The sequence below is a fragment of the Lygodium microphyllum genome, chromosome 2, assembly GCF_053477565.2.
Source record: "Lygodium microphyllum isolate KBCC chromosome 2, Lygodium_microphyllum_v1.1.10, whole genome shotgun sequence".
Lineage (NCBI taxonomy): Eukaryota > Viridiplantae > Streptophyta > Polypodiopsida > Schizaeales > Lygodiaceae > Lygodium > Lygodium microphyllum.
Window position 1 is genome coordinate 6,078,494 of NC_141136.1, and position 10,463 is coordinate 6,088,956.

The 10,463-nt window shown below is 47.6% G+C and overlaps 1 protein-coding gene across 1 annotated transcript in view; it reads right to left on the minus strand.

Moving 5' to 3' along the window:
* Window positions 1–9,593, minus strand: part of LOC148039439 (protein CASP) — a 69,409-nt gene extending 59,816 nt beyond the window's left edge. Inside the window, exon 1 of the mRNA XM_087690660.1 lies at window positions 9,324–9,593. Coding sequence (XP_087546786.1) covers window positions 9,324–9,453 — 130 coding nt within the window. The 5' untranslated portion in view covers window positions 9,454–9,593. The remainder of the gene's footprint in view (window positions 1–9,323) is intronic.
* Between the last annotated feature and the right edge of the window lie 870 nt (window positions 9,594–10,463).

The window sequence follows — 10,463 nt, forward strand, 5'->3', positions numbered from 1 at the left end:
TGGTTCAGATCTTGTACTTGCAGGTTGGAGCGACTCGGATTGGACCAGTGATGTGGACCACAGGCGGTCTACTACAGGTTATTGTTTTACCTTGGGTGCAAGTGTTATCTCATGGAGTAGCAAGAAGCAGCCCACGATAGCCCTTTCGTCTACTAAGGCGGAGTATCAGGCTGCGTCTTCCACCACATGTGAGGCTGTGTGGCTTCAGAGATTGTTGGAGGAGCTTGGCTGCCCCCAGACTCGTCCTACTTTGCTGCACTGCGACAATGAGAGTTGCATTGCCTTGGCACGGAATCCTGTTTTTCATGCCCGAACGAAGCACATAGAGATCCAGTACCACTTCATCAGAGAGAAGCTTCTGGATGAGACCATCACTGTGGAGTACTGCAAGACGGAGGACAATCTTGCAGATTTGTTTACGAAGGCCCTTCCCCAGGCTCTACTTTGGAGCCATTCCAGATCCCTCAGGCTTCTGCCCCGCCTAGGCTCTGAGAGGGGGTGTTAGCAATCAGATCCAGTTGGACAGGTGTAGTCGGACTGTGCAGTCGGACTGCCACGTGGCAGTCCGACCTGGCACAGCACAGTCGGCTGCATTTAATGCAGCCGACAGGTTTATTTCTAGCGCCTGTTTTCTGGCTATTGATAGCCGAGTTTTCAGTCTTCTGGATACACTTTTCTGCTCGCAGAATACAGACTGGTGGCTCCCGCAGATTCCATCTCTGTTTGCAGATTTTTGACAGGAGACAGTGCAGACTGCAGCGGACTTCAAGGTGAACAGCACGTTGCATCGTCGAGGTGGAGACACGCAGTCCAGCGCACTGTGCCCGTGTACATATCTGCATATCTTTGTATACAGCACACTGTATCCAGCAGATCTTCATCTTGTGAGAGTGTGCTGCGGAAGAGGGAATATGAACACGGAGGGAGAGAGAGAGAGAGAACGCAGAAAATAAGGAAGAGAAATCTGCACTAACTGAAATGAATGCTGAATACAAACAAGAAGGCAGAAGGAGACTGATCAGTCCCTGCACGCAGCCCACAGCGTCAGTGAGGGCACCAGATCAGGCTGATGATGATGGCAGCACCACCACGGGGGAGGAGTGTCGGAATCTGCAAGAAGACAAGTGATCAAGTGGGGAGGGGGGCTGCCTATAAATAGGCAAAAGGACAAACCCTAACCCTAACCCTAACCCTAAAATGGGCGCAAACCCTAAAAATGCCCTAAAATGGGCGCCCCACATCAGTGACCAGAAAAGTGGCCGGGCAGCCAGTGGCTGCCCACTAAAAGAGGCCAAAAAGAAATACACATCCTAAGATAGCCAGTCAAGAGTGACTAGCCTCCCCCATCATAACACATGACAGACATGTCAGAGCTCCTAATGTCCTCGTCTGACTCAAACTAAGGCTCACAGGCAGGAGATGACAAGGCATGACAACATGACTGCTAGCACCCCCTCGCAGATCCTGGATGTGGCTGAAGGCCAAGGGAGAAACGGATCTCGGTGTGGCAAAAGGAATGCCAAGGTTGATGAAGTCCGTCGATGTAGACTGCCGCTGAAGGAGCTCCTCACGATCCTGGGAATCCCCCTCTAAAACACTAGGGGCCAGGAAATCCACAGCCGCATCACCGAGATCGTCCCCCTCTGAAAGGGATAGGGGGTACGAGGGAACCACCGAAGGAGAAGGTGGGGGATGGGAAGGAACCTGTGGAATAGAAGGTGCACAAGCGGGACCGGGTGTAGCAAGACTACCGCGGAGGACCTTGTATCAAAGAAGGGGAATGGAGCCTGTAAAGCCCGCTCTCTTGCCAACCTGTAGATAAGACAGCTCCTGTAAAAGAATCCTCAATAACAACTGCATGCTCGGTGAAGATCACTCGTGTGCCAAGCCTCATAAGGCCATAAACTGAGAGGAAGGGAAGGCCCAAATCCGGAACATGTAGGGCCTGTGAAAAGGAGCTCGAAGGTCGGTCGGTAAACAAAGGCAATGTGCCAACACCACTAATAGGCACCAATAAAATGTCACCAACAGTAACTGAACCCTCTGATGGATGAAGATCTTGTAACAAATCACCTCAGGGAGTCATATGACTCGAAGCACCACTGTCCACTAACCAAGGCTGCACAGAAGACACTGCAGCCACGGAAGAAGGATCCTCCTCCAAAGCATGGATATGAAGGAACACTGACTCATGGGTAACAGCTGGTGTAGAGGTAGAAGAAGGCTCCGATGTAGATCCCCCCTTCGCTCCCGGACGAAGGTGAGGATACTGCTTCCAGCATTTCTCCTCAGGATATGTGCCTTTTCCACTGTGTGGGCACTTCGGTCTCTCTGAATATGAGTCAGAGCCTGAAGAATTGTCCTTCTTCTTAGCCTTTGACTTCTTCTTCTTCTTCTGTCCTCCCGAACCTGCAACAAAAGCTCTAGTGGAGTCGGATCCACTAGCACTGACCTCTATGAGTCGCTCGTCATGCTCCAAGACAAGCGGGGATAGCTCCTCCCATAGAAGCTGGGCACGGGTCCTCGATATAAGAAGGCTAGTGTAGAAGACATCAAACCGAGGCGATGGCAACTGAGTCAAGAGAATCATAGCCATGTCTTCAGAAGATATCGTCCGACCGAGGGATGCAAGCTCATCCCTCATATCCTGTAATCTGTTGATGTGGTCCTTCATGGAAGGACTATCATCAATAGCGAGCATCCGCAACTTCTTTTCGAGAGATATCCGGTGGGCAAACGTCTTCTATTGATAGAGAGACGCGAGCTTTCTCCACACGTCTGCTGCAATCGTCAACCTGTGAACATGAACAAGGACAGAATCCTGCAAACTCAGAAAGAGGAAAGATCTAGCTCTAGAATTGAGCCGATCCCATAATGCTCACGATCCATAGATGTCCCATCTGCGGGATCCACCTTAGGCCGGGGAATAGAAACAGAAACAAGCTCCCAAAGATCGAAGGAGTCCAAGATACACTCCACCTTGCAGGACCATAGAGAAAAGTTGGAGCCATCCAACCGGTCCTCTTTGGGCAGCTGAGGAAGTACGGATACCTGTACAGGGGGTACCAAAGGCTGCATCTTCGGCCCACTGGAAGGGGCTCGCCGAGATACATGAATAGAAGGGGGACAGGAAAGAGAAATAGACTCCACACAACGGTTCTCGTGATAGAAATCACGCCTCCATTCAGATAAGTGTCGAGACAAAAGCTCGTCATCTGAGTCATCAAAGCCCGTAAACTGATGAGAAGACATCTTCGATATCTGCAAACACCAAAACACAACAAGGGAAGGTTGCCGGTGCCGAAACACAAACACCAGAGGCTCCTGAGCTGGCCGCCTTGCACAGAACGCAAGGATGATGTCAAACGCAAGTGCTAACAATGCAATCACCACAGAAAAACAGCATCCTGCCTCAAAACGCGGGTAGAAATAAGGTCGCCAGCTTGGAGGAGTGCCGCCAGAGGTTGAACGCAGCCCCAGAAGCTGAAAACGCAGCTTGGTGGAGTGTCGCCCAGCTAGAGGAGGACCGTCCAGGCTGAAAACGCAGATTTGGGGATGACGCCAGCAGCAAACGCAAATAGTTTGACACCAAAACAGGCAGCCTTGATCGAGGAGATGGTGCAGAAGGTGACGCCTCAGCTGTTGGAGACGTCTTGACCAGCAAACGCAAGGTTGTGGGTGTTCTCCCGCGTAGATCTCAGCTCCGTGTACTCTCCTTCGGCTCTGATACCATGTGAGAGTGCGCTGCGGAAGAGGGAATACGAACACGGAGGGAGAGAGAGAGAGAGAGAACCCAGAAAATAAGGAAGAGAAATTTGCACTGACTGAAATGAATGCTGAATACAAACGGGAAGGCGGAAGGAGACTGATCAGTCCTCCCTACACGCAGCCCACAACGTCAGTGAGGGCACCAGATCAGGCTGATGATGATGGCAGCACCACCATGAGGGAGGAGTGTCGGAATCTGCAAGAAGACAAGTGATCAAGTGGGGAGGGGGGCTGCCTATAAATAGGCAAAAGGACAAACCCTAACCCTAACCCTAAAATGGGCGCAAACCCTAAAAATGCCCTAAAATGGGCGCCCCACATCAGTGACCAGAAAAGTGGTAGGGCAGCCAGTGGCTGCCCACTAAAAGAGGCCAAAAAGAAATACACATCCTAAGATTGCCAATCAAGAGTGACTAGCCTCCCCCATCATAACACATGACAGACATGTCAGAGCTCCTAATGTCCTCGTCTGACTCAGACTGAGGCTCACAGGCAGGAGATGACAAGGCATGACAAACATGACTGCTAACACATCTTCCACTGTCTCTTTCTCTCTCCTCTCTCTCTCTGCGTTCTCTCTCTCTCAGTCCTACGCTTCCGCACCGCTGCACTCTGGCAACTGCACGGAGGTTTCTCCCATCTACTTCCAAGTCCAGTGGCTTCCACGGCCCACATCTCCTCCATAGTCCACTCCCCTAAGAGCCCACGACTATTCCCCACCCTTGGCTCAGCCTGAGCCTCCTCCTTCCCAACCCTCTTCTACTCAGGTTCAAGAGAACACCTTTGGGCATTATTCGGCTTTTGCTCCTTACCTTCTTCGACATGACTAGCGGCGCTTCCTTCGTCGTCAAAGCTTCGGAGTCCATGAGCCATGAGTAGTTGGATTCCCTTTCTATCTCAAACTAGGATTTAGAGGGGGATTTTTTACTTCGCCCTCAGAGGGGGGATTCCGATTCTTCTTCAGCTTCGGAGGGTGCTCCTATTTCTACTCCTTCAAATTCAAAGGGGGACCCTACATACCATAAAGTTCTTCAATCATCATCTTTCACTTTTGAGGTTCGGCTCTCTTTCGAGCAGTTTTACCTCTACTGATACCCAAGATCTAGAGGATCTACCTAGTTCGGAGCCCTTGGATCTTCAGCAACGATTTGGTGACAAGGCCTTCGTATTCCTTCCAACATGGAGTCACGGAGCTATTGGCTTCTCTCCCAAGGTTGAGTTTCGGGTTCTACTGCTCATCCTGTCTCCTAACTATCTTCATAGGTCTCCTTTCAGGCGGAATTCTCAGATTATAGGGTGGATCTTCTTCTCTCTTGTCACTCCTCTTTTGTGCTCCTTTTCGGGCCTAAGAGGGAGTGTTGAGAAACCCTTCACACAAGTTTGTGTTCTACATTCTATGTTCTGCGCTTGGGATTTCACAGAATGGACAGCCCCAAAAGGGGCTGGGCGCCCACAGTGTGGCACCACCCTACACAGTTAGCGCCCTCCCTCCAACACCACCCTAGACAGTCTCTTGCCTATTTATAGGTTGCCTCACTCACTCATTCTACATGGCTGATCCTTCAATCCACCACTCCCACTCTCTCTCCGTCAGTCTTCTGACACTCTCTCCTTCCATCACCTTCACCTCCTACCATCAAGCGCTAGCGTTTTGGTGGCAGCATACCTCATCTTCTACTAATCCTTCACCTCCATGGTTGGCAACAACTCCATCATCTTGGCATCGGTCTTCTCCAATTGGCAACTTCATCCACCCATCAGGCATCAACCATCACATTGCGTTTGGCAACTTGGTGGAGTTCTTCTGCAATAGTTGGCGGCCTTCCTCCCTCATAGCATTAGCATCCATCATCATTAGAGGCACTTGCACCTTGCGTTTTGGTTCCTAGCTGCTTCTCCACTTATCAGGCATCACTCCACATCTAGCGTTTTCACTCCCAAAGGCTATCTTCATTTGCGTTTTCAGCATCTGGCTCATCCTCACCACACCTGGCATCACTCCTAGCAACTAGTGTCAGCTCTTCATGCTTGTGTTTGCAAACGGAGGCTTCACCGAATGTCTCCCTGCTCGTAGGTACCACTCTTCATCCTTGCATTTGCAAATTCAAAGGCTCCTCACCCTACGACGGCAGTCTCCCTGCTCCAGGCAGCACCTCCTCATCCCGCATTTGCAAACTTAGAGGCTTCTTTGGCAGTCTTCCTGCACTCCAGGGCATCCTTCGTGCTACGACACCCTTGTATCAAATTCACTTCAATAGCATGATTCGTTTTTCACCATCTTTCTGGGTTTCTTTTCTCTCTCGATGTTTGGCATACAAACACTGAGTTTTCCCCCACAAACCCTACTCTCTCTGGTTGCTCAATCAATTTCGACAGGAGGGACAACTAGCCCTTGCCCCCTTTCTAAAGATGACCCTTCCAAGCCTTGGCCTTCGCCTTATCTGGAGGATCCGAGTCAGAGTCGAAGGAGGATGAGGATGACTCGATGGAAGAGTCCATATCCTATGTCTTCTTCTTCTCCTTCTTCTATGAAGCTGCAAACTCCTTATAGTCCATGCACAAATGTCCCTTCTCACCACAATGATAACATTGGGCCTTCGACTTCTTCATGTCACCCCTCTCTCAAGCCACGACTGCCTTATCATGGCCACCATACCAAGATGGAAGCCTCCACATGCTCAAGCAACATCAAGGACATACGAATGAAACTAACAAGTGTCAATGATCATTGATGTCTAGGCCTACAAAGCATTGACTACACCATCAAACTCCGAAGGGAGCTTATAAAGCACAATCCCCACAAAATGAGCCTCTGCAAATGCAAACTACATGTGCCAAAATGACAAATGCACTCCACTAAAAATCAATGTGCAATGTGAACACGCTAAGAGAACTAGTGGATGAAATGGAAAAGAAACACTAATCTCCTCCTAATGTGCCTAGAATGGAGAAGCCTAGCATACAAGATACGTTGATAGACTGTGGCAATGTGACAACACTCTGAACATCCTCAACTTACTCAAATTGAGGCTCATAAGCAAGTGATATACACAAGACAAAACACCAAATAGCATATCTGCTTACACATACGGGGTCTTCCCAAGTACAGCAATGGTAACCATCTTAGTCCAAAGGATACATGGAAGCCCTTTGTGGTTAAACATAAACCAAGCCATCTCCAACATGGTCCAATTTTGTCACTCTACTACACATTCTCTAATGATGGGGTACTTATATTGATAAACTCCATTTGAATGCCATGCTGCTTACAAAACCTATCGATATCTAAGGAGTGGAACTCACCTCCAGATTGGCATGAACACCTCATATATTAAAGGTGGACTAACTCTCCACCAATGTCTTCCATTCATGGAAACAAGTTACTTCCCATACTAACCCTTCTCCCATGCTTGTGCAACCAGGGAGGGCCATCATTAGTAAGGGTAGGTTGTAAGATACTCGAGATGTCCCAAATTCTAATAGCCTTGGAGTAGAATGATCACTCGGGATAGATCATGCAATCACCAAGAGTGAATCAAGCTACTACTATGTGTAGTGTTTTTTAGATTAAGGCTGCCTAGCATCTATGGCAAAAGATAGGTGGTGACCATAGACCAAACTTGGTATGTGTTATCCCTTGGAGGAGCCTAAGGGTTGAGTGTTGAATCCGAGGAGAATAATTGGCTAGCTTGAGAGGAGACTGGAAGGCTAAATTCTAGTTTATTGACACATTTCTTTTTGGATAATAGGATTGGCATTTTGTGATGAGACAATTGAAAGATTTATTTAATTACTAGAAAAAGGCTTTATAGCTTCAAGAAAATAGCCCAAACATATCTCAAAAAGTCATACACAATCAAGATAAAATAAAGGGCCTTGCCCTATAAGGAGTGCACACGGGGCCACATAAATCTATATGGACAAGCTCCAAAGTGGTAGGAGCCTGATAAGAAGCCCACTTAGGCATGGGTGCCTTGTTGCCTACCCAGAAAAAGCAACTAAGGCAAAGTGATGGAAACCAAGAAGGAAAGTCTAGTAATCCCTCTACCAACAACTAGCTTGTCATAGCAAACCAAATTAGTTGACTATGACGGCATGTCACAAGAGCCCCACCTCTAAAGAACAGGCTGCTGAGGCAGAGGGCTTGTAGAGCCCTCTGCCTGGTCAAAGGATATCACCTGATGAAGCATCCTCCACCCTAAACTCCTGAATGAAGATGACTTGGATGCCAAGCCAAGAGGCCATAGAAGCCCAAACCTGGTATGCATCGGATTCATTTCTTAGTGCTGGTTTCAGCCTTTTTACACAGATTTTCAGCCTGGTTTATGAGGTGCATCTTGGATTTTGACTTGTGGCAGCCTGGCAACATCATCCATGGCATAGCCAGCCTGTTTTGAGTCTTCACCAGCTTTATGGAGAGCAGGTCCACCACATTTCAGGACTGAAGCAGGTTAGCCATTGTCTATGGCAGCAGAATAAAACAAAAAGCTGAGGGGCCTATATGCAGCTGGGACCACAGGACTGCACCACAGACAGGTTCACCTATTCTGTAAAGGCTGTTGCTTTCATGAATGTGCAGTTGACTGTGCCGATGGGATGAGAACTTATGTCACTCAGCAGACCTCTGAAGCTATAAACAACAGTCACTAAAATAAGACAATACAAATGATATAGCCAAGTTAAATTACTGGAATCCCATGGATGGGTTCCGGTGGAAAAGCTGAAATGATTCCTGACAAAAGGAGGGAGAATATGACACAATTCAAATTATACTAGAGCATGTGACCCAGAAACCTCATGCTCAATGATGCTCATGGGAAAAACTCCGGAGTGGGAAAAGAGAGAGAGAAGTAAAATAAGAAACGAATCGGCAGTACAAGAATCTGCAATACAAATAGGTTACTCGCATCCGGGTGAAAGCATGCCTGAATGTAATGAGCAACCATCTGTGCAGCATCCGCACAAAGCAATGTGCTTCTATGGAACTCCTATGCTATACATTCTTTCTAGGACTAAGTAAAACGAATCCTTGTACAGGGATGGAACGATGTGAAAATTTCAAAATTAGGCTAGATGATATGGTCCCATAACCTATCAATGTTGCTCGGACTGAGAAGTTTTGGTACCCCCAATGGAAGGATTCAAGTAGGAAGAATACGTGAAGCATCGTGCTTCTGTAGAGCTTTTATGCTACACATTCTTTCTAGGATCAAATAACACTATCCCTTACACATGGAGGAATAATGTGAAAGATTAAAAGTCTCGTAAAGGACGTGAATCAAAAAACCTTGTGATCAATGTTGCTCGGCCAAAGCTGTGGAGGAATGATGTGAAAGATTCAAAATTCTGCTACACGATGTGAATCAAAGAACCTCATGATCATGTCGCTCGGCCTGGAAAGGTTTGGTAATCCGAATTCAAGCCTGAAGCATCGTCCCCTCCACGCAAAGTTTAAGCACAAGTACACAGATAAAAGGATCTAGAATGTAACAGTAGGCATTGTTTTGTCTGTCAAGAAGCTTAGAGGTACAACGGATGCGTTATTGCGAGCATACCTTTCCAGTAACTGAAAACCAAAGCGATGGAGGAAGAGGAGCCAAATCCGATCGGGATCTTAGCCTTCTCTTTCTCTTTTTCATTGTCTGAGATAGCGTCCGCGGTCACTGCTTCCTCTGAGACGTCCATGAGGATGCAGATCTGCAGGAGAGGATTGGAGGACGACGATGGCAAGCTCGGTTCAGAGATCGATGTCAACCATCTTTTTGCGTTGCTCTACTCACCGAGGCGTGCTTCAGATTTGTAAGTGAGTTTGCATCAAGTTAAAAGTAGAGGAATGTTAGCTCAAGTACTACGTAGTGATACAAATTTACTAGGCGCTCCGCGCCTAGACTTGCAAAGTTCTGGGGCGGGCACGATTTTCGCGGCAAGGGCGGGTGCTGGACGCGTGACACCCGCCCCGCGTTTCTTTGTGGGGAGGTTGGGGGCTGCCACGTGGCACCCACCCCCAACTTCCCCTTAACTAATTGTAAAGATATAGGTTACGTTAGCTGAAGGTTTGGGAAAATTCAAGTGCCAATTATGAAAGTGGCAAGAAATGTCACACAAGGACACAATAATTAGCGATATGTAAAGACATCGAATTTTACCTCAAAAGCAATAACTGCATTGGACAAGACACCATGTGCATTGTGGAAACTGAAACTATTTTAAAAGCTACACTTAAGTGCATTGGACAGGACAAGACAATGTGTCTCATGTGTGGTTAAGAGTTCAATCCTTGCTTAGCGGAGTTCAACCCTTGCTTTAACAACTTTGGCGTTGTTACACTTTTGAATATGCTCGGAGAGCTTTCCCACCACCAAATTCATTCATCATACAAAAATAGATAGAAATTTGGGAGATAGTGTTGACTTGGGAGCTTTGCCAACATGTGCAATTCAACTTCAATTTTCATGTAGTTTGATTGTATGTTGCTCGAATACTTTAGTTGTGTTGTGCATTGTAGTAGGACAACAATCGCCTAACTCATGTTGCATTTGTTCTCACTGTGGGCAAGCAAAGCACATCACCCTTAGATATCCACAGAGAGAGAGAGAGAGAGAGAGCGAGCAAGCGAGAGAAACTGTGTGTGTGTGTGTGTGATTCTTGAAATTAATTTTCCTTTCATTCTACATTTGGCTTCTACTTGTTTATTC